This window comes from Pygocentrus nattereri, chromosome 22 (assembly GCF_015220715.1).
Source record: "Pygocentrus nattereri isolate fPygNat1 chromosome 22, fPygNat1.pri, whole genome shotgun sequence".
NCBI lineage: Eukaryota > Metazoa > Chordata > Actinopteri > Characiformes > Serrasalmidae > Pygocentrus > Pygocentrus nattereri.
The window spans coordinates 5,945,339-5,965,352 of record NC_051232.1 but is presented as its reverse complement, the minus strand read 5'-3'; the positions used below and the strand labels follow the sequence as shown (position 1 = coordinate 5,965,352).

Below are 20,014 nucleotides of genomic sequence, written 5' to 3'. Positions count from 1 at the left end.
GTGCCTGATCAGATTATTCTTCTTTTCTTTCCTGATTGGAAGATTCCACCTTTCATTCCTGACCATGAATCTGTGTTTAATTAATGATTGGATGACATTTTGTTCATGACTGGGCAATTAAGCCTTCCATTCCTGACTTGATGATTTTGTCTTCTATTCCTGATTGGATGAGTGTTTGTTTGTTCCTGATTGGACAAATTCTGCCTTCCATTCCTGATCTTATGATTCCACCTTTAACTGACCAGCCTTTTCTGCCTTTCATTCCTGATTGGAAGATTACACTTTTTCTTCCTGATTGGATGACTCTGCTTTCCAATCTCCTGACTTGGGTAATTTCACCTCTCATCTCCTGATCAGATGGTTCCACCTTTCATGCCTGATGAGATTATTCTACTTTCCAATCCTGATTGGAAGCTTCCACCTTTCATTCCTGAACAGATGACTCTGTGTTTAATTCATGATTGGACGACCCTTTGTTCATGCCTGGGCAATTAAACCTTCAATTCCTGATGATTCCGCCTTCCATTCCTAATTGGACGATTTTGTCTTCCATTCCTGATTGAATGAGTGTTTGTCGGTTACTGCTTGGCCAATTCTGCCTTTCATTCCTGATCTTATGATTCCATCTTTTACTCCTGAACAGACGGTTCTGCCTTTCATTCCTGATCGGAAGATTCTGCCTTTCGTGTCTGACTGGAATGTTCTCCCTTTCGTTTCTGAACCCACTGTGTCTTCACTCCTGATTGCTCAATTCCTCTTTTCTTTCCTGACATGACAACTCCGGCTTCAGTTCTGATCAGTTGATTCAACGTTTTGTCATTTCTAAACAGATGAATCTACCTTCTGTTTCTAATTGGAAGATCCTTACTTGCCAGTTGTGTGCCTGTTCCTGGTTGGCCAATTCTGCCTTTCATTACTCATCAGACAATTCCACCTTTCATTCCTGGCCACATGCTTCCCTTTCATTCCTGAACAGATAAGTCTGGCTCTCATTCCTGATTTTCAATTCTGGTTGGCTAATTTTACCTTCTATGCATATTTGGACGACTCCCATTTACAGTTTTCTTGTAGAGACATGCCAAACGCTCCAGCAGGACTCGACTAGTGTGATTCTTTCCTGTAAATTCTGTTCTTTTTCAGATTGTTGTGAGGCTACCTGGACCCTCTGTGTTATCCAACTCTACTGGATCTACTTCATCAGAGACAAAACACATGCACATGAAAATGACAACCAATGATCAGGCAATGTATTAAGTCCAGTCTCATTTAGATTTATTTCACATCAGTCAATGATACAGCAAGGTTTTTTTGTGTGTGTGTGTGTATGTGTGTGTGTGTGTGTGTGTGTGTGTGAGAGAGACCTGTCCAGGGTGTATCCTGCCTTCCGCCCAATGACCGCTGGGATAGGCTCCAGCACCCCCGCGACCCTGAGGGAGAAGCGGCTTAGAAAGTGTGTGTGTGTGTGTGTGAGAAATACTTAAATCAGACATAAAATTCCCAAAATGAAGCTCCTGGAATCCTTCTGGCTTTATTTAATCAGGAAGCTGAGAGTAGTAGAGACAGAAAGAGAAATATAAGTTGCATGAAAATTTTATATCACTTCATCATTCTTATTACATATCATACAGATTGCTTTTAGCGCCATTATACCACTATTACATGTAATAAATATGTAATAATATCTTAAGACTATGTAATAAGTACAAAAGATGTGCGAATGCATGGAAGGTAATTGAAATCATGTTAACTGCTTTTTCAGCTCTACAGCACCATAATTAAGTGCAGTAAATATCTATTGATATCCTCATTCAGTGTTTTAGGGCCTATTTCTTCGAAATGCTAATGAGATCCTACCCTCAGGTAAATCTTATGTCCAGGTCAGATGGACCTGCTGGTCTGTAATGTGATCAACTCACCTATAGGGGTAACCATGATACTTGGACCGGAAGATGGACAGAAGAAAGCTGAAGAAGAAGACCACCAGCCCCAGCCCGACCAGACAGATAACTGCAAAGATCAAAGATTTAAAAAGTGCATTAGCTTGTTTTTTTTCACGGGTTCATGCACTAAGCATGCTAGCAAAGTAGGAAAACGGCAGGCAGGTGTTAAATAACATAAGGCAGCCTTATTAGTCTTAATCCCCCCACTAAATCCACTCTGCTGCTCAGCTCTATAACACATTTATAACATATAATAAACGTGTAATAAAGCATTAACAACACATGAATAGCATTACAATGTGCATTAAATGCACACAGCGCATTCAGGAACGATTTTTTCCTCTATTTTGGGATTAAATGTCGAAAAAAAGGATTTGGGGTGATCTGAAAACTAATCTTAGATGAAGCAGCATGCTAATAAGGGCAATCAGAGGTATGAGCTTTTGCACTCCTGATCAGCTCTACACTATTATTGTATGCATTAAAGGTGTTATAACTGCACCCAAGTGGCAACTAAATTCACATTCAATGCACATTCATGCTGCCTTTCCCACACTTCTAATAATTAGCATGCTAGAGTAGCTTTCACCATTATTGCGGGATCAAAAAAGCAGGTTTTGGGGAGAACTTTGATGCACTGGCTAATCAAAAGCAATCCAGATCTTACTTGAAGCAGCATCCTAACCAATGAAATCACAGGCAGAACGCAATCACACTGTTGTATCACTGCTCTTAATTAGCCTACAAAAAAACATCCTTTTTCAGCACCTTACTTATATTACATGTAATAGATATGTAATAAAGTAGTAATAACACATGAATAGCCGCTGAAGTCATATTTAAGTACCCTGTTCAAGATGTTTTCCCCATACCTTTCATAACTAGCATTCTAGTTTTCTTGTAAGTATTATGGGGTTAAACATTTAGTGAAAAATGGGTTTCAGGGCTGATCCGCTGTTTAACCCAGAGTACCAATCTTAAGGCAGCATTGTTCTCAACCTGCAATTTATTCTTAATCAGATCTACAATCCTGGACGTCCATGCAACAAATCTGTAATAAATTATTAATAGCACATGAGAACAAGTGAATGCAGCGCACATGTCAGCACATCAGGGTGCCTTTCCCCATTCTTCCAATAATTATCATCCAGCTTTCACCCTTATTATGAGATCAAAACAGGTTTGATCCCTTTGATTAACTGGCTATCCCTGCGCAATCCAGACCAATCTTAATGGAGCAGGATGCTAACAAGTGAAATCACAAGCAGGACATAAACGTTATTATATATATTTTTTTAATTTATTTATTTATTTAATTAGACCCAAAAAAAAACAGCTCTAAAAGACCACTTATTACATATAATAAATATGTAATAAACTATCAATAGCACATGAATAGCAGTTCTTTCACATTTAAGCATGTAACTTTTCTCACATCTCCCAAAATAACAATTTGTTTCTATTTATTGATTGATTGATTGATTGATTGATAAAAACGGGCTTTGGAGTAAACTTCGATCCACTGGTTAATCCAGACTTCCTGTCTTAAACAAAGCAGCATGCTAAAATATGGTACAACAGAAAGGACTGAAACACTGTTTAAATGCACTGTTATTGTTGATTAACCTGCATTTATTCTTGTTCAGTGCTACAACACTTATTACATGTAAAAAATGTGTAATACAGCGCTAATAAAGCATCAAAAACAACTGAAGTCGCACTCAAGGCACAAATCAAGCTGCTTTTTCTACATCTCTGTAATGAGCATGCAAGAAAGCATTCGCAATATTGACCTTAAGCTTCTTACAAGTAATAAGATGTACTACATGTCTATATTAATAAAGCATTAATAACAGGAAAATGAGTTGAATTTGATGCTTATCCAAGCACTAATCAGCAAAAATATGCACTACGTGTCTACATGTACAAAGCATTGAATTCAACTGCTTTTCCTGTGTTATTAATGCTTTATTAATGTAGACATGTGCTACATCTACATTAATAAAGCATTAATAACACAGGGAAAGCAGTTGAATTCTATACTTATCCAAGCACTAATCAGCAATAACATGTATTACATGTCTACATTTGCCAAGCATTGAATTCAACTGGTTTCCCTGTGTTATTAATGCTTTATTAATGTAGACACATGAGACACGTCTAAGTTAATAAAGCATTAATAACACAGGAAAATTAGTTGAATTCTGTGCTCATCCAAGCGGCTAATTTTTCCAAAGTTCCTAACTTGCATAACGTTTGCTCAGCATTGTTTTTAATTGAACTGCAAAGTTTATTATATAACGCTGCTACTACATGTAATAAAGTATTAACAACACATAGAAAAGAACTGAATTTCCATTTAGTGCACATTCAAGCACAAGCCACACTGCCTTTCCCATACCTTCAGCAATTAGCATGCTGGAATAGCTTTCTGCTATTTATGGGATTAAATGTTTGGCGAAAAATGGGTTTTGGGGTGAACTCTGATCCGCCGGCTAATCCGGAGCAACCATCTTAAACGAAGCAGCATGCTAACGAGCGAGGAGTTAAACGCCGAGTGGAGGAAAGTGCCACGTCGGCTGTTTTCTCAGAGATCAGACGGGCTAATCTGTTAGACGCGATAACCTGCTCAGTGGAAGCCTTTAGCAGCCTGACGGCATTACAGCATGAAAGCTGTTTATAATGGAGCGTTAAATCTCTAAACACTCACCCACTCAAACAAAAACACTATTAGAGCTCCGATTTCATTAATGTGAAGGACGGCAGTGTTTACACTGTACGTCTATGAAGGTACACAAGCAAGTTTGCTGTCATCATCGCAGCGTTGCTCTCCCGACACTCACAGTGGCACCAGTACTGACACGGCTTCAAATCAGCAGCCTTTCATTCCAGAGAAAGAAACGCTACACATGCTACAAATGTGGCCTTTAAAGGAAACAGACAAAACAAACTGAAATCGTTGGCCTCCCTAAAGAACCCTGTCTGAAAAAGATGGAAAAGTATGGAGAACCTTTTAAAGGAGTAAAGAACTTTCAACTAAGCTATCAATTTAAGCTGTAATCCCAGTGACTCGCCTCAAACTCACCAGAGAATCAACTCAAATTCGCATCCCAGAGACTCAGTGTTACATGTAGTAAAATGTACTACATGTCTACATTAATAAATGATTAATAACAGGAAAATTTGTTGAATTCAATACTTATCCAAGCACTAATCAGCAATAGCATGTACTACACGTCTTCATGTACAAAGCATAGAATTCAACTGCTTTTCCTGTGTTATTAATGCTTTATTAATGTAGACATGGCGCGTATGTAGTGCATGTCTACATTAATAAAGCATTAATAACAGAGGAAAAGCAGTTGAATTCAAAGCTTACTCAAGCACTATTCAGGACGCTTTTTCCACAGTTCCTAATTTGCATAACGTTTTCTCGGGATTGTTTTAACTGCAAAGTTTATTCTTAATATACTGCTGTTTTACATGTAATGAAGCTCAGAATAAATGATAACACTCGCACCCAATTCGGACTCGCATCCCGGAGACCCAATTCGGACTCGCATCCCGGAGACCCAATTCGGACTCGCATCCCGGAGACCCAATTCGGACTCGCATCCCGGAGACCCAACTCGGACTCGCATCCCGGAGACCCAACTCGGACTCGCATCCCGGCGACCCAACTCGGACTCGCATCCCGGCGACCCAACTCGGACTCGCATCCCGGCGACCCAACTCGGGCTCGCATCCCGGCGACCCAACTCGGACTCGCATCCCGGCGACCCAACTCGGACTCGCATCCCGGCGACCCAACTCGGACTCGCATCCCGGCGACCCAACTCGGGCTCGCATCCCGGCGACCCAACTCGGACTCGCATCCCGGCGACCCAACTCGGACTCGCATCCCGGCGACCCAACTCGGACTCGCATCCCGGCGACCCAACTCAGACTCGCATCCCAGAGACCCAATTTGGACTCGCATCCCGGAGACCCAACTCAGACTCGCATCCCGGCGACCCAACTCAGACTCGCATCCCGGCGACCCAATTCGGACTCGCATCCCGGAGACCCAACTCGGACTCGCATCCCGGAGACCCAATTCGGACTCGCATCCCAGAGACTCAACTCGGATTTGCATCCCAGAGACCCAATTCGGACTCGCATCCTGGAGATCCAACTCGGACTCACATCCCGGAGACCCAACTCGGACTCACATCCTGGAGACCAAACTTGGACTCACATCCCAGAGATGCAACACAGATTCACATCCCAGAGATGCCACTCAGACTCACATCCCAGAGACTCAACTCACTCGCATCAAAGAGACTTGACTTGGAGACTCAACTCTGATTTGCACCTCAGAGACATGCCTCTGACTTGTAGCTCAAAGACTTGACTTGGATTTGTATCTCAGAAACATGACTCGGATTCGCACCTTAGAGACTCAACTCAGACTTGCACCTCAGAGAGGTAAGACTCGACTCACACTCACACCTCAGAGATGCAAGACTCGACTCAGACTTGCACCTCAGAGTAAAGAGACTAGGCTTGGAATCGCAGCTCAGATACTCAAAACTCAAACTCACATCTCAAGACTTGACATGCACCTCAAAAGCTTGACTTGGGCTTAGAATTGAGACTCAACTTTTACTCACACCTCAGTGATTCGACTGACTTGCACCTCAGACACTCGACCTGGACTTGCACCTCAGACACTCCAGACTTGACTCAGACATGCACCACAGAGCTTTGAGACTAGACCTAAAGTTGCATCCTAGAGACTAGAGAATTCATAATCAGAACTCAGAGACTGAACACTTGACTCTGTCTCACCCCCCAGATACTTGAGACTCATCCTGGACTTGAACCCTAGAGGCTCAACTTGGACAACTCAGAGACTCAAGACTTGAACTCCCATTTCTGAGACTTGACTCAGATTCACATCCCAGAGACTCAAGACTCATGTAGAAAGTGCTGCAGTGGCAGCTGGTGCTCTGAGATGAAGTTAATCAGTTGTTAATCAGAGTGTGTTAACCTGCGCTGCAGCAGGGCGACTCCAATTACAGCTTACTGCCCTCAGCCACGAAACCCTAAATTAGCCTCGCCTCTCTCTCCCTCACTCACACACACACACACACACACACACACACACACACACACACACACACACACAATTTTAAAAAAGAACAATAAAAACAAAACTGTAAAAACATAAAACATTAACACTGCTATGTTAAGAGTACAAGAGCAGAATTTAAAGAAATAGCTCAGCAAAAAATCAAATTTACACAATTTCTTACCTACAACAGGGAATGTACTTACAGAAAAGATCTGGGTGACGACATCCATTAGCTACAATACCCTCGTAGCTAATAAGCAAAATTTGGGCGCTAAACATATCTTTGCTGATTGAATACATCTGGGATAAGTGGGACATTCTATAGGGTATTGTATAAACATTACTTTCGAGAGATAATTACTTCTTGTGGAACCTTTCAATGGACGTTTTTTTTAAAAATTCGTTTTTTAAACAAGATTCCTAAGTGTGAAGAACCTTGAAGAACATCTGCATAATGTAAAAATTCTATACTATGATATAGTCTCCAAAAATTAGACATATATGCCTTGTAGAAAAGAGGGTAGCAGCATACTTCACACTATGTTCTATTCTTCTCTGCAGTACTTAGACATTATTGCTGAATCTACCATCTATTCACCTCCCCACATTCATCTCTAAAGGCTGGACTGCAGAGCACAATGCCACTGATGTGTAGCCAGAAAACAGGCTTAACCTTGACCCACACCCAGTATTTCCACATTTAAAAAAGAAAAAGCAAGAAAAGCTTGCCCTAGTACAGGGTTAAAAGCTTTCAAAGGTATCCATTCATGGCACAACTTCCATTACTTGGAGAAGAATCAGAGCAAACACAGCAAATTCATTTTAAGAATAACAATTGTGACCAGCATGGGACTATAAACCATAGTTCTAAGACTACCACTCCCATCAGGCCAGCAAACCTCAATTTTTTGAACATAGAATCATATTTCTAACTTAGCTTCAACTACAAGTGATAGAAAAGACAGAGGAGATCAAATTGTCCAAGTCGTTATGGTCAGTCGTTGACTTGGACTCACATGCCAGACACTTAAATTGGAATTGAACCCTAAGAGACTCAACTTTGACAAACTCAACCTGACTTGCACCTCAGAGACACCAGACTTTTCTCAGACATGTACATCAGAGCTTTGAGATTAGATTTGAAGCTGCACCTCAGAGACTAGAGAATTCATATTCACAACTCAGAGACTGGACACTTAACTGTGACTCACACCCCAGATTCTTGAGACTCATCCTGGACCTAAGCCCTAGAGACTCAACTTGGACAACTCAGAGAATCAAGAGACTTGAACTTGTGGGGTTCTCCTGGTTAGCAGGGAGTACCTACCAAAAGTGGTCCAAGGAGGGACAAGCCACAGACCGGTGACAGGGTGTTGGGCGATCAAGGCTCATCGCTGCATGACAGCAACGAAGGATATCCTGCCTTGTCTTAATCAGAAGACCCACTTTGGCACAAGTGACAGGAATTTTAATGATGGTTACAAGAGGAACGTGGCACAACACAGTGCATGACATCTTGTTGCATTTGGAAGCAATGGAAGAAGGTCACCTGGTCCTGTTTCTTTTATATTACCAGGATGGCCGGGTAAGCATGTCCCATTTTCCTGGACAAGTGATGCCACCAGGATGCACTGTGGGAAGAGGACATGCCGGTGGAGGGACGGAAATGCTCTGGGCAATATTCTGGCCCAGGAATTCATGTAGATGTCAATTTGACTTGTGTCACAAACTTAAACATCATTGCAGACCAGGTGCATCCCTTCACGGTGATGGTACTGTGACAACAGTGCCCTCTTCCAGCAGGTCACTCTGCACACATTGTTCAGGAATGGTTTGAGGAACATGACAAAGAGTTCAAGTTGTCCAGATTCCCCAGACCTCAATTTTAACTCAATATCTGTTGGATGTTCTGGAACAAGGAGTCTGATCTGTGGCAGCTTTACCTTTTCTTTTGGGGTGCAGGTTGCTGGTTTGATTCCCTGAGCTGACAAGGCATGACTGAAGTACCTTTGAGCAAGGCACCTAACCCCCAAACTGCTCCCCAGGTGCTGTGGATAGGGCTGCCCACCACTGTGGGCAAACATGCTCATTGTCCCCTAGTGCTTTTACTAGTGTGTATGTGGTGCTTCACTGCACAGATGGGTAAAATGTGGAGGGGAATTTCCCTGTTGTGGGATTAATAAAGGGAATTTAACAACTTACATGACTTAAAGGATCTACTGCTAATGTTTTTGGTGCCAGATACCACAGGGCACCTTCCAAGCTCTTGCAAGCCTTGGTGCAGAGCACCACCACCATGTTAGGCATGTGGTCACAATACTTTGGATCATCGGTGTACATTAGCGTTATATTGGAGGGGGTGAAATGGTTTCTTTCATCTCTATTGCTCTGAAATGCAAACACTGGAATAAATAGATCATTCAATAAATCCTTTCTTTTTGCAGAAAAGACCAAAGCTTTCCGTTTCCATATTTTTGCATGGTTGTTTCAAAGTTGACTTGATTCTCCAAGTAACAAAGCTCCTGAGTTCACTTAAGAAAACTCTCTTAATTCAACTCCTCCTGGATTTTCTTTGCATATCAAAAGAGTGAAAGTTTCTTCTCTAATCAGTGCGCTTTGGTAGTCTTTTACATTAACATAAAGGTCAACCTTTGGAAAATTGTGACCATTAGGTCAAAACACACTGACATGCAAAAAAAATAGTGCTTAAAAAAGAAAAATAAAAAAACTTTGCATTACTTAGCCATGAACAGTGTTGTTGCCATGACAACAGGAGATCCTGGGTGCAATAACCATTTTCACAAAGTCACAAAGTCAGCAAACTCTCACTGGGGGAATTTATTTATTTTTGAGAGATTTCATATATGGCTTTTACAGTCCTTTATGGACAGCGTGGTTTATTCAATACGAGCCAAAATACATGGTGCTTAAAGTCAGCAATGTCACAACGCAACTCGTCCAGCTGGAGAACAACAAAAGGAGGGCATATTCAAAGCCGTAGAGAGGCGGTTTTGACGTTTTTGTGTTGTCTCTCTACAATAACGGCACTCATCAACCTTGTCTGTGTCTGAAAGAGAGAAAACAAGGACGTTCGCTCTGAAACGCACACGCAGCGAGCGTCAATCGGAGGGGAGTGGGCGGTTGACTGCACACACGGCGGGACAAAGCAGATCATCAGTGTGTATTTGTCACCGTGATGGACAATGTCGACGTTGTGCACACACGCCCACGTCACTCTGCACACCATGCTGTCGTCTATAATTAGCGAAGACATCCGAAACTTACACCTATACCTCCTTCTATGCTCATCTACCTTAATTAACAATGATAAACTTTCATTGTAGAGCTTTACATAGAGGTAGTGCTTTATAAAGCAGGGACAGAGATCGGGAACAGTAATAAAAGGAAATAAATGAAGAAGTGTAAGATATTACAATACTGTTATCTACTGCTATCACCATGGTTACTACTACCATTTCGCTGCTGTCAGAACAAAACCTTTCAAAGCAAGTCAATGGAGCCAGACGTTTTTTGGCCATTTGTTTTGGTCCATCCTTCATGAAATTTACGTACAATATAAAGGCCAAAATGTATTTTCAAATTATGTCGTTAACTGAAAATCGACAAAAATGGAGGTTTTGTTCAAACAACAGTGAATAATATTTTGGCAAACAGTCCAGACAGCAGTGTCTGTTGTCGTCTAATTGTGGCTAATGTGGCGACCAAGTAATACAAGCTTATGTACATCAATTAGCATCACGCTAAGTGCATATTAGCCTGACTGAACTGAAAATTGGTTGAACTCATCAAATTTGACAGCCAATCATTTCAGCTGATTTCTTTCGTATGGCCAAAATGTAAACAATAGCATTCATGCTAACTGCTAAAACTAATTTTCAGCTACAGACTCTTAATAATTTTATGGAAAGTGCTTCACTGTGCCACGTGCCAAATACCGTCAGTTCTCAACAATCATTCCTTAAACTCAAACAGCAGAACCAAGAAAAGCACCATGTACACTCAAAGAACCATCGGCATGCTTAATTGGTTTCTGAATGGGGAAAAGGTTCTTCAGATTGAAGGAGAATGTGTTGTATATGGTTTCTATAGAGCATCAAGAAGGGTTCTGCTATTGTTATGATGTCAAACTTATAACAACAGAACATTTTCGTGAAAAGACCTATACAACACAATCTTCATAAGTCTGAAGAACCATTTCACCATGCAGAGAACCCTTTAAGCATGCAAAGTGACCATGATTCTAGATAGAACACTCAAAGAACCACTGAAGAACCAGCTTTTTGGGGCAGTTGTAGGCTGGAGGTTAGGGAACCAGACTTGTGACTGGAAGGTGGCCGGTTCGATCACCTGAGCCGACAGTACGTGACGGAGGTGCCATTGAGCAAGACACCTGACCCCCAAATGCTCCCAAGGCACTGTGGACAGGTCTGCTTACTGCTCCCTAGTGTGTGTGTTCAGTAGTGTGTATGTGGTGTTTCACTGCACGGATTGGTTAGATTGTGGAGGTGAAATCTCCCCGTTGTGGGACCAATAAGAGTCTAATTGATCTTAATTTTTATATAGTATAGATATGAGCCAGTGTGAAGTCTGACATGTATCCATTTTTGGCCGACTAACTTCATTTTAGGGTAAGATGGACACTGTAAATTAAATTTTTGACTCATTACTTTAACAGTGACCCCTGACATTTATACCTACAGCTTTCCTCCGCACTGTACTCTCCTCTGTAGTCTTTCATAACGACCTCTTTCACACACGCTACAGAAGAAAAACCGCTCACCCCCCCCACACACACACACCCACACACCCACACACACACCACATCTCCACTCCAGCCTCATTACTGCATCCATGTCCCTTAAATTGATCAATGTGGTGGACTGACTGACCTGTGGCTCCTACAGTGGACACATCTGCCCCCGCTGCAGGAGCTTCTCTCGCCTCTCCTACACTACCAGCTCAAGGGGGCTGCCAACCTGCCCTCCTTCCAACTCTACCACCTCCTCTGTTCATCCTACACTCGCTTTCTCTAGAAGCGTTCACTAACACTTCTACGCATTTGTTCGCTGGATTTCTTGTTGCTTTATTTGTTGAACGGACAGTATTGTTTGCTTTTGAATTTCGATAAAAGACAGAAGTGGGACCATCTTAAACCCAAACCAGGTGGGAGGTGCTGGAAGCATATTATGCTTACCAATCGGAAGCCTTGGAACTGGCAAAAATGGTTTAGTTTGGGCTTAATTTTTTCAATTTGGTCTCGCACTGCAGTGGCTAAAGTGCATTGAGCAAAATATGTGGGTGCTTGGTTAGCAATTTGGTGGGTATAACGGAGCTCTGTTACTCTCACTTTCACCTAAAGAAACAACCTACTTTGCTAAAATATCACTGTATAAAATCCAGATTGATCATATTATATCCTTGATATAAATGCATGATCTTTCCCATTATAGTAAACTGAAATAGAGATGCTTGATATCTATATGCATCACGATCAAAGCAAAAAATACTGTTGATTCATTTCATGACTGTCAGTTTGAATTTAACCAATCAGGTCACTGATGCCTGGCCTCACAGCTATCAACAATGTTCCACTGCCCATACGACAAAATCAAATGCATTTTCTTTGCTATTAATTGCATTGATATTTCTAATAATTTTTGCTGGTAATTACTCGGCAGTTCATTGTGCAGGAATGATACTGGCATCAGCCATGAGTCAAATATTAAAATTTGGAGATTATGCAGAAATGATGATACAGACTACTGTAAAAATACACGTTCAAAAGCAACATACTGAACCAGGGTTCACAGTTTTTGGCAATTCAGTTTAGTATTTGCATGTTTCAGTGTAGGTATGGACACTGCTTTAGTGTTTTTGTTTGTATATTGTTTTGTATTGTTTGAGTGTGTGTGTTTTGATGTTTCCCCGCTGACTGAGGAGTTTGGCACCATATCGACCGAGATATCAGCCAAGAGTGACTTTACCCCATGTCATAGAGGTCTTTCAGACTGGCCGCTTGAGTAACTCTGCGCTGCAGCTACAAGGCTTCTCAGGATGACCATTTGAGAGATGCTTAAGTTCAGCTAAAAGGCTTCCCAAGCTGGCCAACTCAGAGGTGCTATATTGCAGCTACAATCCTTCCCAGGCTGACCATTGAGCAGTGTGAGGCTACAGCTACAAGCCTTCCCAGGCTGACCACTTGAGCGATGTGAGGCTACAGCTACACGCCTTCCCTGGCTGACCACTTGAGCGATGTGAGGCTACAGCTACACACCTTCCCAAGCTGACCACTTGAGCGATGAGAGACTACAGCTACAAGCCTTCCCAAGCTGACCACTTGAGCGATATGAGACTACAGCTACTCGCCTTCCCAAGCTGACCACTTGAGCGGTGTGAGGCTACAGCTACACACCTTCCCAAGCTGACCACTTGAGCGATGTGAGACTACAGCTACAAGCCTTCCCAGGCTGACCACTAGAGCGATATGAGACTACAGCTACACGCCTTCCCAAGCTGACCACTTGAGCGATGTGAGACTACAGCTACAAGCCTTCCCAGGCTGACCACTTGAGCGATGAGAGACTACAGCTAAAAGCCTTCCCAAGCTGACCACTTGATCGATGTGAGACTACAGCTACAAGCCTTCCCAAGCTGACCACTTGAGCGATGTGAGACTACAGCTACAAGCCTTCCCAGGCTGACCACTAGAGCGATATGAGACTACAGCTACAAGCCTTCCCAAGCTGACCACTTGAGCGATGAGAGACTACAGCTACAAGCCTTCCCAAGCTGACCACTTGATCGATGTGAGACTACAGCTACAAGCCTTCCCAAGCTGACCACTTGAGCGATGTGAGACTACAGCTACAAGCCTTCCCAGGCTGACCACTAGAGCGATATGAGACTACAGCTACAAGCCTTCCCAAGCTGACCACTAGAGCGATATGAGACTACAGTTACAAGCCTTCCCAGGCTGACCACTTGAGCGATGTGAGACTACAGTTACAAGCCTTCCCAGGCTGACCACTTGAGTGATGTGAGACTACAGCTACAAGCCTTCCCAAGCTGACCACTTGAGCGATGTGAGACTACAGCTACAAGCCTTCCCAAGCTGACCACTTGAGCGATGTGAGACTACAGCTACAAGCCTTCCCAAGCTGACCACTTGAGCGATGTGAGACTGCAGCTACAAGCCTTCCCAAGCTGACCACTTCAGCGATGTGAGACTACAGCTACAAGCCTTCCCAAGCTGACCACTTGAGCGATGTGAGACTACAGTTCCAAGCCTTCCGAGGCTGACCACTTCAGTGATGTGAGGCTACAGTTACAAGCCTTCCCAGGCTGACCACTTGAGCAATGCTATATTGCAGCTACACTGCCATTACACAACTACTTCCTGCAGTATTCAAGAGTGGACTAGAGTGTCTTTATTAAGAACCCATTATTTTAGAATTTGAACGTTAACCTTGTCAAGATGTACTGTGATACACTGAACTGTGAGCTAGTTGGCAAAATCCAGCCCTGGTGGTGTGTGCAACTGAGAGGTCAGAGTCAAGGGACAGTCTTGAGGTGAGAGTATTCTAATTTAGAAATGCAATAAACTTAACACGCTTCCCAAAGCTAACCGTAAAGTGGCTCTGTAGCAAAACTAAAAAAGCAGACTTCAGATAGCCATAACATCTCTTGGCGGATGGACTATATTTGGAATTAGAGGTGTACTGTAAAATGTCTGGGTCCAAACTGCCTTTAACAACCTGCTGGGGGGTGGTGGTGGTTGGGGTGTGTGGACGAGGGGGGATGAGGGGGGATGAGGGGGGATGAGGGGTCAGCAGTGGAGCAATTAGGGGCCAGTGTGGTGCAATGGACTGGTTTAATTAAGAGTCTAGCAGGACAAAGCACAGGTTTGACAATTACTGGCCATTACAAACATGAAACGGGCTAAAAAGCTGTGTCTGACAGACAGACAGTGTGTGGGAGGGTGTAGCTGACAGGCTCACAGTGTGGCTTTATCTGACAGCTGTTCGTGAGTGTGTGGTAAAAAGAAGAACCTATGGTACAGAAGTATCCTGTTAATTCATGCAAGTGGACCTTATACCCATCATGTCCACCAAGTGTAAGTAAATCAGAACAGAACCAGCATACGTATTTCTCTGGATTGTGGTCACTTGAAGGCAGGGGTTATGAAAAAAGTCAACCTAGGGGGCAGTCGAGGGCTGGAGGTTGGGGAAACCAGCCTTTCAAACGCAAGGTTGCTGGTTTGATCCCCTGAACCGACAGTCCATGACTGAGGTGCCCATGAGCAAGACACCTAACCACCAACTGCTCCCTGGGCGCTGTGGATAGGGCTGACCAGCCTTGTGAGTGAAATTTTCCCGTTGTGGTACTAATAAGGGTCACTGAATCTAATCCAATCCAGATTTCTGACACATTTTGAGGAACAGGGGGCCGAAATGTAACATGTATATTTGATGTATGGTCACCTCATAGTATTCCCATAGCAACATCATCCAACGTTTCCAATTACCAAGCTGTGTGTATAAGTCACCGAATTCATTTCCTCTGGATGGCTGTAAAATAGCACTATTTTAATGCATGTGATCAACACCCAGACTAAAGTACGGCCTCCTCACGGAAGGCTTAGCTTTAACTCAGTGTTGCAACTAAGCCTCCCAAAGTAAACAAGGAGTGAAGGCTGTTCACCATATATTTTCAAAACATGCAGCAACTTACAGCATCCTTTACTTAGCAAAAACATTCCAAGGCCAACATGCCGGGGAGCAGTTGGAGGTTAGGTGCCTTGCTCAAGGGCACTTCAGCCACATACTGACAGCCAAGGGGATCAAACCGGCGACCTTCCTGTCAAATGGCTGGTTTCCTGACCCACGAATGCCCAACTGAGGCACAACTTCAGAGGCCTGTTATAACTTCAAGGCAGAAATGAGCCCAGTACATATACAATACATGTTAATTAAGTCTCTCTCTCTCTCCACTCACCCTCATCCCCTCTTACTTTCTTTCTCTCTCCCTCTTCCCCGCTCTCCCTTTCCCCTTACTGTCTTCTTTCTTTCTCCATCTTTCCTCTATCCCTCTTACTTTCTCTCTTTTCCCTTACTGTCCCTTTTCTCTTTTCCATCACTCACCCTCACTCTCTTCCCCTCTTTATCTCCCTCTCTTACTTTCTCTTTCCATTCACTATCTTCCCCTCTTACTCTCCTCACTCTTTCTTTCCTCCCTCACCCTTTTTATCTCTCTGCACCTCACCGTCTTCTCCTTTTACTCTCTCATCCTCTCCCTCGTCCTCTTCCCCTCGTACTTTCTCTCTCCCAAACTCTCCCTCCTGTCCTACTTGCACCGCCTGGCCCCTCCCTCTTTCTGTCTCTCTCTCTTCTCATCCTCTTCCCCTCTTCTACCCCTCTTACTCTCTCCCTCTGCCCAAGCTCTCTTATGTGCCATCTCTTGTTGTCTCCTCCTCCTCCTCCTCCTCCTCTCTCTCTCTCTCTCTCTCTCTCTCTCTCTCTCTCCTAAAACTGGAAACAAAAGGGCATTTTCTCCACTTTGTCACTGAGGTGAGGTTAAAAAGCCTGCTCCCCCAAAATAGCCCCTCATTTGCATAACACCCACAATTCTCAGGGTGAAAGCGGGGGATGACTGGAGGAGCTGCTGGGAAACACAGCTGTTCAGCGGGAGAGAGAATTTCACACACAGGTGAGCGTGAATGAATAAATGACTGCATGAATCAGCTACTCATTCATTTTCATACAGCAGAAACTCAACGTTCCTCCTTTTCTAAATAGGAGAAACACTGGGAACAGTTTCTCCTCCGTACGGAAACTGACCGGCAAATACAGCCTGATCTGCACACGCGCTGTTTTGTGATGTCACAAAAAAACAGCTCATTTACATTTATTTAGCTGTTCGGCTAAATAAGTTTGGCTGTAAGTGCTTTAATTCAAGCCTGTGATATTAATGGTGGAGCTGTTTAAGCTGTTGGCTTTTGCAGCCTGTTAGCTAGCTGACCAGCCTGGCTCTAGTTAAGAACATAAGTTGCCAGCTGCTCAGTTTAAACAGAACCGGGTTCTTACTTCATGAGTAGACTCAGTGGTTCCTGTAAGCAGCCTAAGAGTCAAAGATTCCAATCCAAGTCATCCATCCTACTATTAAATAATTATGAAAGCCAAAACAGCACAGATTGCTTCAGATTACATCAGATATTGATGATATTTCCAGAGTCAACTACCAGCCTCTTCTGGAATAAAATTTCCAAATCTTTTGAGAGATGGAGAGCTCTGCCCAACTCATTAATAGCCCGTATAAATATAATTAAAATGAACATACTGCCTAAAATACTATACTTATTTAAGAATATCCCACTCTGCCCCCACATTCTTTCTTTAGATAGCTTTTCATAAGTTTTATTTGGAATAATGAGCGAGCCAGAGTGCGCTGGTCACTACTATACTGACCGTACAACAGGGGTGGCCTTCAGTTTCACCTTGCAGTGGTATTACTGGGCAGCACAGTTACGAACAATGACGTATTACTTCTCTCCTGAAGTAATTCCCACTTGGGTGGAAACAGGTTATACCTCTACTATAACATTCAGGGGCAGTCGTGGGCTGGAGGTTAAGGATCTGGCCCTGTGACCGGAAGGTTGCCGGTTCGATCCCCAGGGCCGACAGTCCATGACTGAGGTGTCCTTGAGCAAGACACCTAACCCCCAACAGCTAGGGCTGCCCACCGCTCCGGGCAAGTGTGCTCACTGCCCCCTAGTGTGTGTGTTCACTGGTGTGTATGTGGTCTTTCACCTCACGGATGGGTTAAATGCGGAGGTGGAATTTCCCCGGATCAAAAAAGTATCACTTACTTACTTACTCAACATTGAACCTCTTTAAAAAATAAAACAAAGCAAAAACTCCATCTCCCATAATCCCTTCGTTATAAATATGATCAACGTGTGGCGTGAGGTACATAAATATCTAGACCTAATGATTGCCTTCCCTGGTTTCACGCCAATCTGGGGAAATGAAAAATTTAAACCTGCTAGGTCGGATTTAGGATTTTAAATTTGGTATGAAAAAGGGGTGCAAAAAAATCCAAGACCTATACAAAGATAATGTGCTAATGCCCTTCTCAGAGATCTCCTCCAAGTTTGGCATTCCAAAAAAAGCACTTTTTTCATATAGCTGCAACTTAGGAGCTTCATTCTGTCCCACCAAGGTTCAAAGCTTTCAGAACCCAAAATGTCCCTGCTGGAGGAAACGATTTCAACATCTCCCCAGTCTAGAGGACTGGTATCTTCATCATTTCATAAAATGCTAACATCTAACCCCAGAGAATCCTCCGATTCCAAACCTGACCCGTGGAAAGAAGATCTACAAGTTGATATTTCTTTAGAGACCTGGAAGAAGATATGTATAGGTGCTCAGATAAAGATCCATCAATAGCCAGCTAAAGCTAATACAATACAACTGGATTATGAGAACATACATCACCCCAGTAAAACTGAATACATTTAATGGCAACATTCCTGATGTAAGCACGAAATGTTCACTCGTAAAAAGGCACACTGTTGCATGTGGAGTTGCAGTGTAGTCCAGAAGTTCTGGAACCAAGTGTCGCAATCGGTTTCTGTAGATCCACCTCTGAAACCTGAACTTTTTATTTTGGGTATTTTCCCAGACCGTCTTGTTCTTGGAAGCAGCACTTGTGAGTTAATTGATATATGTAATCTAGAGGCGAAGAAGGGCCCTCCATTATACACTGGATAAAGAATGCGTCCGTTTGTTTGCCAATGGAAAAAGTAACATGTATATTAAAAGGCAAACAGTCTAAATTCAAGAAGGTATGGAATCCCTTCCTATACTACTTGTCACATGTAGACATTGGCAAGTTGTTATAAGATGACACTGCCTAATGGCCTCTTTTTGCTAGATGCTGATAATCTGTGCCCAATGCTGAAATGCTCTGCTGTCGAACTGATATGCACCCAGTCTAGCTCCACTGTCTAACTGTGCTGTATGTGCTCTACCTGTTTTTTATGTTTGCTTGTTTGTGTTTGATTTGCTATTTTTGTCTGGTTTAATTAATTCATGTACTATTTTATCTATATTTGTACTATTTATAGGGGGCGGCACGGTGGCGTGGTGGGTAGCGCTGTCGCCTCTGCATGTTCTCCCCGTGTCTGCGTGGGTTTCCTCCGGGTTCTCCGGTTTCCTCCCACAGTCCAAAGACATGCGGTCAGGCCAATTGGACACGCTACATTGCCCCTAGGTGTGAGTGACTGTCTGTGTCTGTCTGCCCTGCGATGGACTGGCGACCTGTCCAGGGTGTATCCTGCCTTCCGCCCGATGACTGCTGGGATAGGCTCCAGCACCCCCCCGCGACCCTGACGGAGAAGCGGATTAGAAAATGGATGGATGGACTATTTTATCTACTTAATTAATTACATGGCTTATTGTTTTACATGGGCTTGGTTAGTCTTTGTTTGTTCTTTAGTGTTTATTGGCCATAACTGTAATGGACCAATTGTAAAATTTGTCAAAACTCAAACACAACGTAAAAAAAAAGGGTCAAAGATTATTCCATTAACAGCCCGCGAGTTTTGGCGCCGCGATAGAGTTCAGTCGCTGTGAGGTGGTCAAAGCCGAGGGCATATCGTGGATCTTACAACGGCCTCGAATGTGGCTCAGTCAACCAGACTTCAGGATCGGAACTACTTGTTCTATAATACACACATCATATTACCTATATTATTAATCTGTACTGTTACTGTTTAAATATCACATCACAGGATGGTGTAAAGTCAGTTTGGTTACCATGAACAACCCAAGTGTACTACTGCGGCTAGCTAATGTTAGGATAGCTGGTTTTCTCTTTGCAGGTGCATGGCAATCACTCTCAACGTGGCTATTAAATGATCCAATTCAAATGATCAAAG

At 43.1% G+C, this 20,014-nt stretch overlaps 1 protein-coding gene across 1 annotated transcript in view; it reads right to left on the bottom strand.

Moving 5' to 3' along the window:
- Positions 1-1,250: 1,250 nt before the first annotated feature.
- tusc3 (tumor suppressor candidate 3) overlaps positions 1,251-20,014 on the bottom strand; it is a 141,729-nt gene continuing 122,965 nt past the window's right edge. Inside the window, exons 9-10 of the mRNA XM_017686208.2 lie at positions 1,917-2,007; positions 1,251-1,544 (exon numbers count right to left, since the gene is read on the bottom strand). Of these exons, the coding sequence (XP_017541697.1) occupies positions 1,529-1,544; positions 1,917-2,007 (107 nt within the window). The 3' untranslated portion in view covers positions 1,251-1,528. The remainder of the gene's footprint in view (positions 1,545-1,916; positions 2,008-20,014) is intronic.